Source organism: Anser cygnoides, chromosome 12 (genome assembly GCF_040182565.1).
Source record: "Anser cygnoides isolate HZ-2024a breed goose chromosome 12, Taihu_goose_T2T_genome, whole genome shotgun sequence".
NCBI lineage: Eukaryota > Metazoa > Chordata > Aves > Anseriformes > Anatidae > Anser > Anser cygnoides.
Window position 1 is genome coordinate 5,042,047 of NC_089884.1, and position 17,960 is coordinate 5,060,006.

The window sequence follows — 17,960 nt, forward strand, 5'->3', positions numbered from 1 at the left end:
TGTGGAATAGGACAGAAATATAGATAGAAATAGGAGAATATAGAATATGGACCAGGTAACATAGACAATGAATGAAAGTGGCTCTTGAAACCAGTGCCAGCAGCTGTTCTAAGGGGGGCCTGACTGCATTTTGTGCTGGCACCCAGCCCACACACCAGAGTGCTTTATCACGGGCAGAGGGCAAATCACAAGTGCAGCACCCCACTGGGACGCTGCCCTGCAAAGCACCTCAACACACAGAAACCCCTCTGCAGTCTGGAAATGCCCCAACCTCTCCAGTACTGCCTATGTTAGGGCAGCAACGAGCACAAGCGGCTCCCTACGACACCGTCCTTGGGTAAGCCGTCGTCTTCCAGCTCCGGCTCTGCCTCCCACAGCATCCCCGACTCACCGGGTCAGTGAAAGTTTCCTTCAAAGAAAGCACAAAGCACGCAGCTAAAAGATAGTCACTTACAGTTTATTTTTGCCTGAAATTATTTCACATCTCTTTGTACACAGCTACAGAACAGTAGTAGTAAACCATTGGTAAAAGCAACAGTGCTAAGGAAAATGTTGGCATAATTTTTCTTCCTTTTTATTTTTTTTTTCTTCTTTCTTCCCATACTGTATCTGCATACAGTTTGGGATTTGAAGGGGAAAAAAAACCTGGCACACTACATGAGTTAAGACTCAATTTCCATTTTATTTATTTAAAAAATGAAAAAAAGAAAAAAAGAAAAAAGAACATGATTTGGGTAGGGGTTGTCTACATAGCAACAAAGTTTAAAAACAAAAAACAAAAAAAAGCTTGGCTTCCATTGAATAAGATTAAATATATATATATTTATATATAAAAAATTACATTGGCTGTATGTGAAACCTTGAGGTGCTGAAGAATAAAATAAAGGTGTTAAAACAGAGGAAAAACTTGTTTTTGTTTTTTTCTTTTTAAATAAGCAGCTCTGTACAATGAAGGCTCATTATGAAAAAACAAAAGTCAACAGCATAGTTATAAAAGAAAACACAATTTAAAAAAAAAATCATCTTCTAAGCAATTGTGGAAGAAAATTTGAAAAAACGTAGCAGTCACATTTACAGACAGGTCAGAGCTATCAGATCAGCAGCGAGGCTATGTTTGCAGCCTCCCCAGAGGAACATGCAGAACAATGCGTGCACAGAACAGGTAGGGGGAGGGAGGGAAGGGCGGAGAAGAGGAAAAGGCAAAAAAAAAAAAAAGGCAAAAAAAAAAAGCGTACACACAAAATGGAGGGAGAGCTTTTTTTTTTCACTTTTTGAAATATCGGACGTAAACAGAAAACAACAGAGGCAATTTGTAAAATTGACAGAGTTTTGTTATTACCCCATCGGCAAAATAAGTGACAAATTTTCCCTATCACCCATGTTTAAATCTGATGTGGTTTAAAAGACTTAAAGAAAGTTTTCCAGACGTCGGAAGGAAATCTCATTTTTATTAATCCCTGCAACCCCTCCCCCAACAACCATACCTATGATAGATATTTTCCTTCCTATTTAATAACATGAGGCATTTTGAAATCAAAAAGACAAGCGATGAATGTGGTGACAGAGGGAGTATAATACAGTCTGCATTACTAAAAGGCAATTCTTCGAGGACATTTCCTTTAAAAAAAATAATAATAACAACAAGACAGCAAACTAGTTTATACAGTACTATACGCAAAAAAGGGTAAAAGAATTAACAATTCATAAATAAAAGACAGGTCCCAGACCTGTTATTTGTGAACAATTTTCTTAAATAGGTGCATTATGTAAATCTTATGTACAACAAAATTACTTTGCATAACAACTGAGAGGACACAGGGTGAGGGGGGATGAAAATCAGATTGCTTTTGGTTTTCTTCTCTTGAGATTTTTGTAAGTTTGATTTTCTGGAGCAAAACTGGTCAAAGAGGAGTTCGGACTGTGCCAGCCAAGGAAACCCAGGTAAATAATGACAAATGAATATTTTTTTTTCTCCACACGGCATAAAACACAAAGGCAAATAAAATCCACAAAGGTGTTTTTTTTCCTCTTTATATTCCTCTTGCTGCTACAAAGTCCTCTTTTTTCCTCTTTTTTTTTTTTTTTAAATTCTCTCCTTTTCAATTTAAATTATGTTGATTCCGAAATCACAAAGCTGCAAGAATTCGGCCAGGTCCAGGCCTTCCCTGTCCCCTGACACACACAATTCCTCCACCTCATACCACGACTCCTACCACCAAGTCCCAGCACTCACTGCTCTACAGATATTAGCCAAAAGTTATTTTTTTTCCGGTTTGTTTTTCTTTGTTTGTTTTAAAACTCTTTTCCTTCCTGTCAGAAGCAAAAGAGAGAGTTGGAGGCAGGGAGAGTTCACCACGCTTCGGTGTAGCGAACATCCACTTCTTTCAGGTTGGGCAGTTTAGCCTGCGTGGGGAAGGAGAAAAAAGAATTAATTGCGTGCTTTCAGGACTTAGGCTCTGTTACAACCGACAGCAACTGTGATCAGATCCCAGTCTTTATTTTTTCTACAAACGCTTATCGAAATGTGTTTGTCAACCTGCAGCCGTGACAGCAGCGGACTCAAACTGCAGCAGCCTCCACGCTATGGCATTGCCTGATTTCTCCCTCCATTTATTAAACAAGTTTAGGGAGTGCCAGCAACTTCTGGTGTCTTTGTGGTCTCAATTCCACAGCTCCAATGCATTTGGACTCATTGTTCCCAAATCACCCCGCGCGAGGCAGGTGGCAATCAACTTTTTGCTCTCTTCCTATTTGTCGGTCCCATTTCCACGCTCTCTGACCGTAATCGTACAGCTAATTCTCCAAACCCGAACACATTTAATTAGGCTAGGGCACAACTGAGAAGTTGAAAGTTTCTAGGAGTCGTTATTACCTCACTCCTTGATTTATGTGCGCGCATATTTTGATAAGAGCTAGTCATAATCCTACAGACACTGCCAGCAAATAATTTTTCAGTTAGGCAATAATGACTTCAGTAGTGGGTGTTTATTTATTGTCTGGTTCAGCCCGCCTGGTACATATGTGGGCGTCTGTGTGTGTGCGAGCGTGTTTGGTGGGGCGGGAGCAGGAGTGAGGAGGAAATGGCATCACTGCCTTGTGCCCCGAATGCTCCTGCAGACCAAGGGGAGAAGAAGGGGAGATTTGTATCAAAAATAAATTCTTTGAAGGCTGAGCTGTTCTCAACAGACCTATAACCACGCGCCCCAGGGTGAGAAACTACTCCCCTCCCTTTGAACGTACACGCTGCTCTAAAAAATGGCCACTACGATTCATCTCGATGAAAGAGGTGAGAAGGGAAAATGTGACGTGTGCCTGCTTTCTCAGCTTTTTTAATCCTGTGCAATCAACACGACTTCGCTTGTCGCCAGTTCTGCTGTCTGCCCTGGTAAGTCACTCCCTTGTGTTGCTGCTGAGGACTGTTCATGCAACACCAGAGCAGAGGGAACCGGTTTGGAAAATGTGAGCTTCAGCCTCAAGTTAGTGGCAAAAGGGCTCAGAAGCAGGCGTAGGACTGGAGGATCCTTTCAATAGACTCGATTTCAGAGCCCTGGGCCAAATGCAGCATTGACCTTGATTGTCTGTGAATGCTTGGGGCCTGATACAAGCTCCATTGTGTGAACCCATCTGCAAGCCAGCTGTTAATTCCAAGGACGACTTCTTTGCATATACAATTGTGACACAAGTTTTGAAAACTTGATCTTGAAAAATCTGTGCTAGCAGCATTGCAACTGAGTCCCTGGGGGAGCCCTGGCTCCACAGCCAGAACTGAAGATATACGTTTGCAGTGAATTTTGAAAGCAGAGCAGTTTCAGGACTTGCCACGAGTTTGAAACTCAACCCAAGGTTGTGACCTTTTTGAGTAAACCTGGCACAATCTAAGGTTTCAACACACGACAACATAACGTGGAGTTTCATCTTGAGCACTTAGGTTTATAAGGTAAGACTCTGGGGGGAGATGTGACTCACGCAACACCAGAGTGAAGAAAAAGTCCACGTGAAATCGCACAAGCCAACACATCTCAGTCGGTCTTTGTCTGAAACCACCTGGGGCCATTCCCCTCCCACAGCTCCGCTCTCATTCTTTACCATTTTGCTGAAGTGGCTATAAATTCACAGTACAAATGGCAACACCAGGCATCTTACATATCAAGCTCAAGGGAACTGGGCATTTGTGCAGGTGTTTCTGTTTAAAGCACAGTTCTAGTCCAAGAGGTGTCAAGATAAACTTGCACCTTCCTCAACGCCCTTAATTCTCCCTTTGCACTGTGAACCAAAGCTCTGTAATGCTGTTCATCCACATTACTTTTGGTCCTGCTAACAGTACAAGACATGGCTTTGGAGGTGTGCTCTAGATTTTCCCTGTTTGTGCGTCCTCACGGGTAGCAACCACTATGCTCCTGTTCATGAAACCTTCACTGCTGATAGCTCCGGCAAAAAAGGACTTGACTTCATTTCTGATTCCACCTCACACTCATCCACTCAACAGACTAAACACTTACTGAGTCCATCAAAGCCAACAACCTCAGAAAGCTGCTTCAGCCATTATCCTCCCAAAATAATCCACACCACTTCAGGTGACTGTCATGTTACCCACTCCACAGGGCCAGTACTCTCTGCACTGGGCACTACCATGCATTTGCTAAATCTGCAAACCCTCTTAGGCCAGCTAGTTTTATCATCTTTAGCAGGTGTAACTCAGAAGTACCTTGAGATCTTCGTAGGTATCTGCTGAAAGTTTGGTGCTGTTCATATTTAAACTACACAGGCTCTTCATGGCTAGAAGAGAAAACACACACACATATTTAGGATCATGCTGCATTTTCTTGAAACACCAGGCTTATAGTAGGCCAAAGCATAAACAAGACATGACTATGTGCAGCAGTCTCAGGAAAAAGCTGAATAGTGTAAAATATAGAGCTACAAATGCATAAACAGCTGTTTGGGCCCTCATCCAGGAAAAAGTCCCTATTTAGGAAGGGCCATTAAGCATATGCTTAAGTCCACTGACTTCAAAGGAGTTCAGGCAACTTCTCATAATCAGTTTCCTGCACATTATTCTGAGCAGTGCTTGTTCTCAGTGCTTTGCTTGTTGTATGCAGGGGGCACGCTGAACCAGCAGCCCTTCTCCCCCTGACCTATTTCCATTTTGGGCTCCGGCACTTAGCAGAATAGTTTCCTAAGAGGAGCTGTAACTACTGGTCTGTCTGGCATGTCTGTGTAAGATCAAGCCTGTTAAAGGAGTCCTTTAAACCCAACAGGCGAGGTTTATAATACACTGTTGGACGTAGGGAAGAGTCTCATTGTGGCACGTCACGCAGCGCTCAGTGCAGAGGGGAATCCTGAATGCTGCTTACATGGCCCTGCTCTGCCTTGCCCTACTTAGCTCTGATATTAAACCAGATGAGAACGGCCAGCGTTTAACCTCCCCAAAAAGAGGGAGCAAGACACGCCAGAAAATATGGAACCTGCTGCACACAGTTGCTTATCTCACTAAAAAGCTGCTATGTGGCTCTGCAATCTTCCCCTCCGTCACCACAAGCGCAGGCTCCTGCGCAGAGCAGGGAGTGTGAAAAAGGCTGGGAAGTCCCAGGGTGATGGGTCACGATGTGAGATTGAGACAAATGACACCAGTACGGTTAGAGGCAAGAGTGAGAGTACAGTCTGGGACAAAACATCAATAAAAAAAATGAACCCTTGAAGCATTACTGCAGGCTCAGGTGGCAGTCCTGCTTCCCCTGCCCGCAGCCAGACTCGAGCCAGACTCGAGCAGGCAAGGAGGAGGACGGTTTAAATCTCAGCACGACTATGGCCTGTCCTACGTCACTGTGGTGGCCAAGAACGAAATCTTCTGTGTGAATCACGTGAATTCCTCCAAACCCACACCGTTTCCCTCCGTAGCTCGAGTTGGTCACTTACAACTAAGCGCCAGCAGCCCGGCGTCCGTGACGGGCGTCTCGCACAGGTTGAGCACTTGCAGCATCGTGAGGTGTTCCGACAGAAGCCGCAGCCCCGCATCCCCGAACTGTGGGGGCAAGAAAAGCTGCGTTCAGGAAAGTGCACAAACAGCGCTGTGCAAACAGCGCACGTTTAGGACAGGGCTTGCAGGTTGTAAATCATTTTGTGGGTTTGAGTACAGGTCTCCTTACTCACTACCCAGTGCTTATCCACAGGCCACCAGTTAATGAGAAGAGCGCCTTTGAAGTCTGCACTGTGTTTGAGGGCTCCCACCCAGGCTATGCAAGATGGCTATGGCAGTCTCAGCCAGCTCCCAACCACATCACAAAAAGCACACAATGCAAGTGGTATTAATTAGCTATTTTGGTCGCAAGAACAATGTACTATTGATTGGTAATTGTTCTATTGACCCACTTCATTTCTGCTGTTTCTAAATTCTGGATTAATGGAAACCAGGATATCACAAAATAAAATGGAATCTAAACTTTTTTCTCTCTTTTTTTTTTTTAATCATACAAAAAGCAGTCTCTTTGTCTAGTGAAAATAAATTGATTTTGATCGAAAAGCATCCAAGTTTTCAGATCCAGAAGTTAACACTGTTAGGACAAACCCAGAGGAGATAGAATCTGCTTGCTAGTTTTCAGACTATCTTATATCTACTTCTTACTACCCAAACAAAAAGAGGAAAATTTCTGGGATACAAAAATAGTTGGGAAAAAAACAAGACAAGATATTTACATGACATTTTAGTGAAAAAAAGTCCTGCTTCTTGTGGTTGTGCTGGGAACTAACATATTTTTAGTGAGCGCTACGAATAGGTGCTAACAGAAAATAGGGAAAAAACTCTTCAGTGGAGAACCTCAGAGACCAAAAACAGCAGGAAAACGTAGAAGAAAAAATTTACTTTAAAAGCTCTTTCAATTAACTGCTGAATGATTTATTCAGTTAAGTTGGCGTCATTTTGCTTACAAAATAACTGCATTCTCATTATAGTTTCCTTATATGTATTCATTATTTTAGTTTATTTTGCTGCTGTTTTTAAAGAAATTCTGGTTGATGAGCACGCAGAGCAATTCACTACCTACATACGCTGCATAGACTGTGTGTTTTGCTTGACCAGTTAAGCAGCACAGTGTCTTTTTCTTTGTCCTAAATGGGTGAAAGCATAAGCTCTTCTCAGATGAACAGTGGCACATGTACTGTAAAGTACACAGCATCAACAATGCCTAACTGGAACTTCCAACCCAAGATAAATGCCATCCTTCTTAAAGTAAAATTAAAAAAGAAAATCAGTTCCCAAGATGAGCCAGACCATAGAAAGGCCCTGTAAAAATAGCATGCAGACAAGCTCATTCTATGCAAGCCTTTTCACACATTCTTCTCATGCTGACGTAACGTGAAATTTCAGAATTAGTCAGCATGGGTTCCTGCTCTGAGTTTCAGTCTGCAAAGCACTTACCTGAGTTGACCACAGGTTCAGCTGCTTGAGTGAAGGCAGTTTAATGAGGTGCTCGGCACAAGCACTTGTTACATTGGTAAAGGCCAGGCTGAGATTTTCCAAATTTCCAAAAGATCCCGAGCTTAGCAAGCGGGCCAGGTCTGCATCCTGAAAGCAAACACAAACCAGATTGATAAGCAAGATTATCAACTCCCCAGCCTGCAATCATCTGCAGTGGTGTCACTGATACTGCTAACCAGCAAGGGTTGCACAATTCTACCACTTGTTTACAGTAACAGAGAACCACACAGAGAAGTTTCTGTTTGCTGGCAAGCAGCTGAGCTCTTGTGGCAGCATTGCTTCACACACCCTGGGAAAAATGCATCCAGACAGTAGAACTCAAATTTTCTTTCCTTGTGTATCCTTATGAGGCACCAAGGCTTCAGTTTCAAAACTCATGGTGAAGATGGGCCGTTTAACTTAATGCAGATTTCACAGCAAATTCTAGATCCAAACGGTGCTCAGACCTGCTACCCGTTTCAGTGAATTTACTCTGGGTTTCCAATGCTCTTATCTGCAACAGTGACGGGTCTCTTTCAGACATCAGTGTGTAAGATCTAGAACTGCACATTGTCAAGTCTGCTTTTTTTAATGCAAAATCTGGTCCCTGAATCTATGTTCAGATTCAACTGTGCATTCCAAATCTGTGCACCAGTGTAGATCTGACGGCCTGCTGCTTGCACTGGGGTTGGAAACTGGCGTGCAGACCCAAGAGCAGAAATGTGCCCTTGCTTGAGTAAACTCCAGTCATGTTGACAGAGTGAGTGGAAGGGCTCCCCTCTTGACCGACCAAAATCACTGTGCTACGTGGTAAACATTTATCAAGTGTTTAAAGACTTAAAGTGTTCAATATGGAAAGACAAAGCTTGTTTTTCTATTAACGAGATTAACTTACTGTGGACTTGGATGGCAGTGTTAACCTTGTGGGACCACCTTTTCTTTGCTGTAAGAGAGAAGATACTTTGGTCAAAGAGGTTGCCATTCTACATTTCAGACCAACTGAAGTAGAGAGAGCTTTTCACCAGAACAAACCCTGCTCCAATTTCAAAGCTCCCAGCCAGCCCTTCCACCTCTTCCCTGCTTTTTCTGCATTGACTGATTATTTTCTGAGCGTGCTAGATGCAGGCCTGTTGCTACCCAGGGGACTGCCACTAACCACAGCTAGCAGTCTCCGTGCCATGGGTCAGCATTTTGTCTGACTCGACCGGCCTTTATTCCCTTACTTTCACTTTAAAGGAAGCAGCCTTAAAATGCTGGACTCTGAGAGCAAAGGGGGATGTGACTGTGCAGCTGATAAAATCATTTGCTTGACTTTAAAAAGGCATATTCTCTTCAGACAGAGAAAGGGGATTATAGAAGAGAAATGTAAATGTGAAAAGGGGAAGAGGAAGACTGTAGGTATGTCTGCAGAGGTGAAAAAGTGCTAATGAGAGCAGATTTATCTTCAATCTGTAGACCCTGTCAATAAAATCAGGAAAAATTCATTTTCTCATAGGCTCTAGCTCTGCAATTCAGACCTAAAGAACACCTCGGTGAAATGTGTATGTCAAAGCATTAAGAAACGCTGGCCAGTCCCAGAACCATTTGCTACTCATATGTCAAAAGGTGGCAGAATTTGACAAGCTGACTTACAAGATTTTAGGGCAGCAAGATTTCACCTTTATTCTTCCATGCAGGTTCTAAGCAGGTTATTGAATATCATTCAGAAACATAGTATGGGATTAGACACATCAGTAAATATCACGCAGCATATACATTCACAGCAAGATCCTTTAAATACTGCTCCCATCCTGTTGTTAGCCAGGAATTTCACACCCTGCTTGTCTTTCTTTTGTACCTCCATTTCTGGAGAGTACAGACCACAATGTGCTATGGCAATACCGCATGCAGGGTGACATACCAGCTCTTTTAACTCCCTCTGCCTGTCACACAGCTGTTCATACATTCTCTTTCCCACGTCTGTGCTTTCCAGGGTAGAGATGATCTGGAGCTGCGTGTCATTATTATCGATGATGTTGTATTCCAGCATCAAACACAAAATCTATCAGCAGAATGAAAGAAGAGTGGTCACTGCAGTCCTTAAATTCATTTTTTTTCCAAATATCCTAATTATCATGGGCATGCTAGTTTAAATCACTGGGTAAGTTTTTAGAGCATGCATTATATAGGCTAGATTAGAGGATCTTAGCAACATTTACTGACTTTCCAACACAAGAAACACATTTTTTATTGGTAAAGAATGAACTCTAATCTCTGAAAGTCACCCTATCTATCCTGTCTTCCATTAGCGCTCATTCCTTCTGACTGAGAGGTGCAATTACTTTGCATCAGTCCTGGAAGATGGCTTCATGCCACAGCCCTCATCAGAGCAGGTACAATCGATCCAGTATTTCCCAGGTACCGGCGGGACTGCAGAGTGGCAGGCTCGGGGTATTATGCATGAGCAGCAGAGCCAGCCAAGTGCTGCGTTTTCCATCCCTAAGTGCTGGGCTTTCTGTGCAAGCAGAATGCAAGTGAGGTGCACCCGGTCTATGAGGCAGATGGGGAAAGGTCTGAGGGGAAGCTGATGCTGGGAGATGGCTGCTGTGGCCAGGACACCCTCCAGCTCATGGGGAACACACCTGACTCGCCCCAGGAGCAAGGCAGACCCCGGGGAGACAACTCCAGTGGGACACAACCTGCCCCCTCCGTGCTGTCCTTCATTTTCAGCTACACATCATATCAATGAAATTATGGAGGGAATAAAAACTTTGCATTTTCATTTTATTTTATAATGAAAAAAATCACGTAACATTATATTGCAAAAATTGCAACTCCTTCCACCTTTTTTATCACCCTCTGTTTCTCTTTAAAATGTAAGATGGCATTTATCAAGAAACTTCTCTGAAGAAACCCAGAAAAATAATATTTGCTATTAATGCAAGAAAAATAACCTATACTAAGCACTAAAAAAATGCATTTTAATACAAGCAAATATTTTTTATAAATGCACTTTCACGGCACTGCTGATTTTGCAAGTGGCAAGGCAAGCATTAGGCATTGAGTCATGGAAAGGTCTCGTTGCCTTGCACCCTGACCCCTCGGTACAGCCTGTACATTCATTGCCATTTATTTCCCACCACAGTCTCTCCAACTGAATTACAGCAAACAATCTCTCGGTCCAAAAATTCTTGCAGCCACCTCTCATGTAATTCACACTCTCGTCTGCAGAGCAACAATATTTCATTCCAGTTAATCAAGGGGAACACAACTACCCGCTACTGGTGTTTGATACGACGCAGACCTGAACTCGGCTTCTCTGGTTCCACTAGATCTAATTCTGGGAAAGGCAGTGTGAAACTGAATCTGAGTGCTGCTCGTAAACCCGTACAACTATGTATGCTTAGGGCTTACCTCTACCATCGTCTGGTTACCCCTCAAAGCCAGTAGCATGCAAGGTCCTAATTTATTTTCAGCCAGTGAAAGCAGGAACTTCTTTGTTTTATAGCAGGATCCCATTAAAATATGAACCTATTTGAGAGACAGAAAGCTGAAATTAGAGATGTGAGCCTAAGAAAAACATGCATTTAGAAGAGAAAATGTTACGCAGTCAAATCTAAGTATTTGCAACAAACCTAAAGAAAAGGAGGCCTTCGTTACTATTATGGCTGCAGTCTCTTGGTGGTTTTATTGCTGATTGGAAGTGACTTTTTGAACAAGGTCAAAACGCATGTCTTTCACTTTGCCGTGAAAGGAAAGACGTGCTCCTCTTAAAACTCCCTTGAGTCCTCTAGCTGACAAAAGCGTCCTGCAGACGCTCTCCTAGCTCCAGAAAGCACTGGATGATATCACACAACGACACCTATGGCAGGAATGCAAAACTACTTGTACAAATCAAATACGAGAGTCTCCTCTCACAAAAAAGGTTGGCAATATCATTTCCCATTTAAATGCCCTAAATATTAACTGCAGAGAATTTCGGGTTCCTAGCTGAAAGTCTTATTTTATGGCCCAGGCTGATTCACCAGCTTGCTGGCAGAGCACTATGTGAGAATTTGTAGTTTTCAGGCACCTGCGCAGTCAGAAGTCCACCATGTAGACTCCAAACCAGTATCACCCTGCAATGAGCTTGTAAATGTGTTCCTTGGTCCATGGTATTTCCTGGGCTATGTTCAATAGTGCCAAAAATATCATACCCATTCCATGACGAGGTCAGTTCTATAGAGAACACGTGCTACCATGCAATTCTTTTTCCTTGTAGCTTTGCTGCCAGCAAGGCCTTTAGAACACAAAATCTTTGTTTCTTAAGTATCCACCTGCTCAGATGACCTTTAAAAAAGGTGAGTTTCAAGCCAAATGAGATTTTATTTCATACAGTTATCATCATTAAGCTTTTTTGGAGGTTTTCTTGAAAGATGGAAAATACTCATGCTAAAAGTAATGTAAGACCCATCTTGGAACAAGATGTTTTTCAAACTTTATGGTTAGTCGTTAGCAGCTCTTTAAGTATTTATGGACATCCCTGCAAAGGGCACAATAGTACTGCATATTCATGTATGTTAGCACTATGCTTTCTCATGCACACCATCTCCTGATGCTCATAAATATCATGGACCACAAAAGCTCTTGGGAGAAAGTATTTAGTTTTGTAGGCATTTTCTTTCCAAATACAAAAAGACACAAGACACATGAACCCTTTTGTGAACAGTCTTTGTCCATTCTATTTCACAGATATTGGATCAATCTCAATTTAAGTTAAGAGTACAGACAGACAGACATGTTCTACATGTCCCAAAATGTTCAGCATATGGGAGATGCATGAAGCGTATATCCCCCTGAAAGCCACTTCACTGTATGCCAACAACCGACATCAACAGATGTTTTTCCCCTAACTAAGGGAAGAAAGTAGAAAGTTCCATTTTATTTGATACATGGAGAATTAAGACACAGTGAGACCTATGTGACTTGATCCAGGTGGTACAGAAAAACAGTGCCAGCATCAGGGATTCAAATCTGTTATTTTCTTTCCAGTCCTCCTACGAGTTAAAAGCCAAAGTTCAAGAAAGGAAAGTTAACCAAATTCTGACTGCAAGCAATGGATTTGACACCGTAAAGATTTAGGTTTCCCAGTGAATACTTGTGGCTTACAGAACCATGAATTAGATATTTTTTTGAAGAAAAAAAAAAGAAAAAAAAAAAAACCACGTAAAGCTTCTTATCTCCAGCTACGCATTACCTACTTACTGAAGAGAAGTTACTAAACTCACATCATTGCAGACACGTACCATACTGGCAAACAGCTCTCCATCATCATCACACGCCACTCCTCCAGGGCTGTAGAGCTGGAACCAGCCGTCTTTGCCAGCCCGCACACTCAGCAAACATGAGTGGACCTGCCAAAAGAGAAGACATTGGGAAGGTTACAGTTTCTGCCAATAACCACCAGTGTCTCCCACGCTGGACGTACAGAGGTAACTGCAAAACTGGGGGCTGCTGGAAGTTTCATGGTTAATACCCCAATTTAGACGTCAGCAAGTCTTTACTCACAAAATCCATTTTTTGTGTTATAAAGGAGGGGGGAAATTATATCACCACTAACTGCATGTCATTTTTCATTCCCTGTACAGAAATCAAACACAAAATGGCTCTAATCTAGAACAGTTCTTTTCACTTGAGGAGGGAAAAAAAAAAAAGAAAGAAAACAACAACAAAAGAAGAAAAAGAAAAACTCAAATTTCAAAGCTTCTGCTGTTTTCCCCCTGTCCTCCCAGCATGTGTCTATACTTCTGACATGATCTGAATATGAAATGCAGAGGCTGATGGCTTGCTCATTCCGATCATGAAAAACTCTTAGTCTTGCTGTAACAAGACTTCACCAGAGTCTGGGTGAAAGAAGCCAACACAGAAAATGCAACAGGGACACATAAGGTAGAAGATGCACAGAAGAACTGGTACCACTGTAGAGATAACTATATCTAGTCCTACATCTTAACAGAGGAGTCATCATCAAGCTTTTTTTTTCCTCCTTTTTTTTTTTTCCTCCCTGAAGAGAGACAGACATTCTAATTTAATTTTTGAGGAGGTCAGAGGGAAAGAAAAGTCCATGCCCCCTTACTTGGGGACATAACGATAGTGACAGATGAAATCTTGGTGCCATTCTAAAAAATAAAGACTTTCTTATTCAGCAAGGGTGACTATTGCTTACAAAGGCTGAAACAATGAAAACCATGAGCTCCGGGCAATGATGACAACACTGGCTCCTCACCGACAGTTCGGGGGAGCTTTCTTCTCCTTATGCTGGCACAAAAATATGAATGTGGATGAGAGGTCCCCTCTGACTCAGCCAGAGCTGATTATGTTAAACACGTTACATGTGCAGCTATGAAGCAGTCAGCCACCGTGAGGCTATGCTACAGCTATGCACTCATTCCAGTAACGTACCTCCTACCCCCTTTCTCCTGCTAATTTATGAGAATTACGGTCATTTGCACACAATGTAACTGAAACACAGCTAAATAAACCCTGCTTTTTTGCAAACTGTATGGATCCATGGATTTTGCTTCCCTTTTTTTTCATATGGAACACAAAAAGCTGGGAGAGAATCAAGAAACTGGGGAAGTCTTGCTGGTTGCAGTTTACTGAAGAGCAAGGACATCAACTGAGCTCAGACAAGGAGGTCACAACACATAATGCAAGAAACCATTGATACTAAAACAGTATATCCTGAGTGGCTACTAATCCCTCAGAGACTCAAGAGCAGCAAAACTACACCATGTTTTGAAGCAAACTGCTTCAGGAAGGATCCTCTGAACAAGCATACTCGCAATCCCTCCAATTAATGCTCTGTGAAAATGGTCACTGAACTCACTTCTTGTCTTGGGTCTTCTGCAAATCTCTGAATCACGTATTTCAGCTCCCTAAAACAAAAAAAAAAAAAGAAAGAAAAAAAAAAGAAATTTAAAAGGACAAGAAAAAGCAGCTGCTGGTTGCAGTATTCACACAAGTGTCACAGTTCTCTTGGATTACACTTTAAACGATGTGCTCTAAAGAGAAACAAGTTGAACTGCTTCCACAGGAAGGAAATAGGAGGTCTAAAAGTGATTACCAAGGACACAGTCTATTCAAAACAGTCTAGAAAAGCTTTCAGAGATGTGCAGTGACAAACTGGTTTGTAAATTCTATCAGCATCCAGTGCCTTTGGTCCTTGGGCTCCTGCTGTCGCAGTAAATTACAAAGAAAACTACAACTTTATATTGCTAACAGAACATGCTCACAGCCCCATACAGATAAAAAACCTTAGAGACACAATATTGAATAATGCATCACTGCTGTTATTGACTAGTACAAGTACTTTAAGTAATCACTCCCCTTAACGAAACAAACAAGCTCCAACTTACTTTGTGAATTTCTCATGTGCAAGCGCCCTGAAATTCAAAACAGAATAGCATGAGGATTTGGGAGGAGGAAAGGGAAAAAAGAAAGAAAGAAAAAAAAAACACTTTTCATTTCTTTTCAGATAATAAGAGGATTTGCTAAGCAACTGCAGCACACAAGACAAAAAGAATAATCTTTCCAGAAAAGATCACGTAAAGTCTCCTTCGTTAATCTAGGGGGAAAAAAATGAAGAAAAAATAGCACTTGGATTGAATCTTGTGGTTCTTCCTGCATTCTGTCTTAAACAAGCATCCAAGGCTAATGTCAGTGGGAGCTTAGGGGTCAGACGAAACCAAGTGAAAGACTTACAATACAGCTATATAATTATGAACAGAATTTTGGCTACCTCCAACAGCCAGGTGAATTCTTTAATTGCAACGCAATCAAAGTATGCTCACAACTAATTAATATCATACATCAGTAAAGCAATTAATGGTCATTCTGTGAAGTGCCTTGCATCACGGTACGGCTTACACCTCCCCCAGGACTCGAGTTTGACTTAGGTAAATGATGCCTCTGTTGCCTATTTCCAAGCTCTTGCTGTAGCCCAGGTAACCTGGCACAGAGGATTAGACCTCCCTGATTCAAGACACCAGGTCATTAGGGGATGTGATAAGCTAGCAAATTGTACAATTATAGGTTGTAATGTTTGTCCGTGGAGGTCTGCATTTTATAAACACTACTGCTCATTAATAGGTTTCCGAGGGAGCCTGGCTGATCCGTAGGGTAGCTTCTTCATTTAATGCAAAATACAAACGATACGAGTCTCTGTGACGCCAGTGAAGCATCCTCCTCCACTAAATCTCTCACTTTACTCTCCTCCTCACCAGCTTCCCTTCCTTTCTCGTCTGCCTGTCTCTAGTTAACCACTTTTCTCTTTAAGATCATCTTAGAGAAGTGGGGAAGGAAGATGAAGGTGAGGAAGACTTTGGGTGCCTCTATCTGCAAAAATCAACTCTGAATCCCACCTCAGTAACTGGGGGCACAAAGCCCCTGTTGCAGTCAGGTTTTACCTGACGTTGTTTCACCATAAAACAACATTAACAAGAATTACCCAGTAAATACTAAGACAGGGCAAACTTACTCCTTGGGAAACGGGATAGGCTGAAGCAAGCTGGCCAGGGCTGGTCTCCAGTCATCATAGTCTGACCTGAAAGAGGAACATTTTTATTACCAGGATAGCATGCATGGAATATGGTTTGTCAACAGCTAGTTTGAGGAGTCAAAAGCTTTTTACTGCAGGCATCAACAACTCTTTTGCTTTATTGAGATACTCCAAAGAGCTACGGTGACATTTCCCGTTCCATTTTCAGCACATTCTCCACAGGGACACAATAAATCTGGTATTTACAATGAGAGGCCTTCTTTATGTCAACTTAAAGACATTTGCTGTTTATGAAACCTGTTGACATTTAATCACTAAGTAATACTTTCATCTAGGTTGGTACAGCAATTACCAGGCCATTGCTATTTACAGCTCTATTCTGCATTTAATTGGAATTTATTTTCCTTTGCTAGAAGGCATCGGTCTAGTTGTAGGAAGAAAGGTAAGCCCCCATTTTTGACCCACACATAACAAATACAATTCCAACGGCTGATTTAGAAAATAATTGTGTGGCATTCATCTGACACTTTTTTTTTGTACACCTTACTTAACTTTTCCAAAGATTGCCGTGCACATTCGCAATTCATTCGAAAATCCCCAAATTAAGAGTGAAAGAGGACAGATGAGGATACGACTGCAGAGAGCTCAGCGTACCCTGTAAGAGGTGGCTCCTCTCAGTTGTGTTTGCTGCCAGCTGATGCCCTGTTCTATTCTCTGCTGTCAATATACGGCGCTGCCCTCCTAGGAGGAGCCACCAGAAGGGGATGTTCACATGAACTAGGGTAAAGAGAACATCCTTTCGCAGCTTTGCAGCCTGCACGGGTCGGCGCAAAGCACCCTGGCAGTGTGTTGTCTCGATCTGCCTGCATGTCGTGGCTGCTCCAGCGCCTGCAGCGCGGCCAGCACGGCTCCTCACGTAGGAACAGCACCTCCCATGCAGCCACCCGTCTCCTTCAAGTGAGCTCGGACAGCCAGCAATCAGTTACCACTAATTAATTGCAGTAACAACACACTGCACAGCAGGCACGACCACCGTAGGTTGAACGAAGCAAAGAACAGAGAGGAGAAGTGAATCTGGCGAGTCAGCACCAGAACCGGGAACGGAACCCAGCAAGATGGTGCAAAACACTTTGGGGTGTCTGTACAAGACAACGTAGAAGATCCCACAGTCTCCTTTTACCACTGTTACCCTTTGGATTTCAGTTTCAAAAGCTGGATTATTGGCTGCAGCTTACTGCAAACTTGGCACACAAGTCCGATGTTTCGTTAGGAAGGAACGAAGCGTAATGTTCCCAAACGGACAGCACCACTGATAGCATTAGAAACAGGCAACATATGCACAGGAACTGTTCCAAAATGATGCATTTTTTGCAAAGACAAGGTTCTAAATGGATGCATTTCCAGAAGTCTCACCCACTTTTTGAACCACATAAGAGAGTGCTTTCCATAAACTAAGAGAGGTTAATACCCACGATGTGGGACAGTTCACCAAGGCATGCTCATGGACACAACGAAACTAGGTGTGCCTGAGCAGGGTACTCTTAAGAAGCAACGTAAAAAAATTTTAATTGAAAGAATAATTATCATTTAACAATCCGTCAGAGAAGCAATCATCACTTGCCGAAAAGCGGTATGACTCCAGATTAAAAAAACATGTAATATCTCAATAACCAATATAACTCGATATAACGTCTCAAAGTAACCAACCCACAAGAACTAGGATCTCGCAGTAGCTTAGGATATTAAAAAGCAGATGAATGCTGTACAAAAACCCGTGGGATGGGTCAGTACTGTGCAGAAGTCCCAAGTTCAATACACTTTTATTTCCCATGCCATATGCAACTACGTGCCTTTCGGTAGGTACTTCGGCAAACAGCCCTGCCCTTTTCACAGGTGTGTTACCAGACAATCCTAGCATGTACTTTCCCAGCTGTTTCCTTCCTGAAACTCCTCTGCCAACAGGCCAAGAACCACAACACCGTGTTGAGT

The 17,960-nt window shown here is 42.5% G+C and overlaps 1 protein-coding gene across 1 annotated transcript in view; it reads right to left on the reverse strand.

Annotated features, from left to right (window-relative positions):
* Window positions 1-436: 436 nt before the first annotated feature.
* CMIP (c-Maf inducing protein) overlaps window positions 437-17,960 on the reverse strand; it is a 128,765-nt gene continuing 111,241 nt past the window's right edge. The window contains 11 exon segments of the mRNA XM_067004753.1: window positions 437-2,403; window positions 4,706-4,776; window positions 5,917-6,022; window positions 7,415-7,561; window positions 8,349-8,396; window positions 9,354-9,494; window positions 10,847-10,963; window positions 12,718-12,825; window positions 14,301-14,349; window positions 14,830-14,856; window positions 15,951-16,016. Of these exon segments, the coding sequence (XP_066860854.1) occupies window positions 2,350-2,403; window positions 4,706-4,776; window positions 5,917-6,022; window positions 7,415-7,561; window positions 8,349-8,396; window positions 9,354-9,494; window positions 10,847-10,963; window positions 12,718-12,825; window positions 14,301-14,349; window positions 14,830-14,856; window positions 15,951-16,016 (934 nt within the window). The 3' untranslated portion in view covers window positions 437-2,349.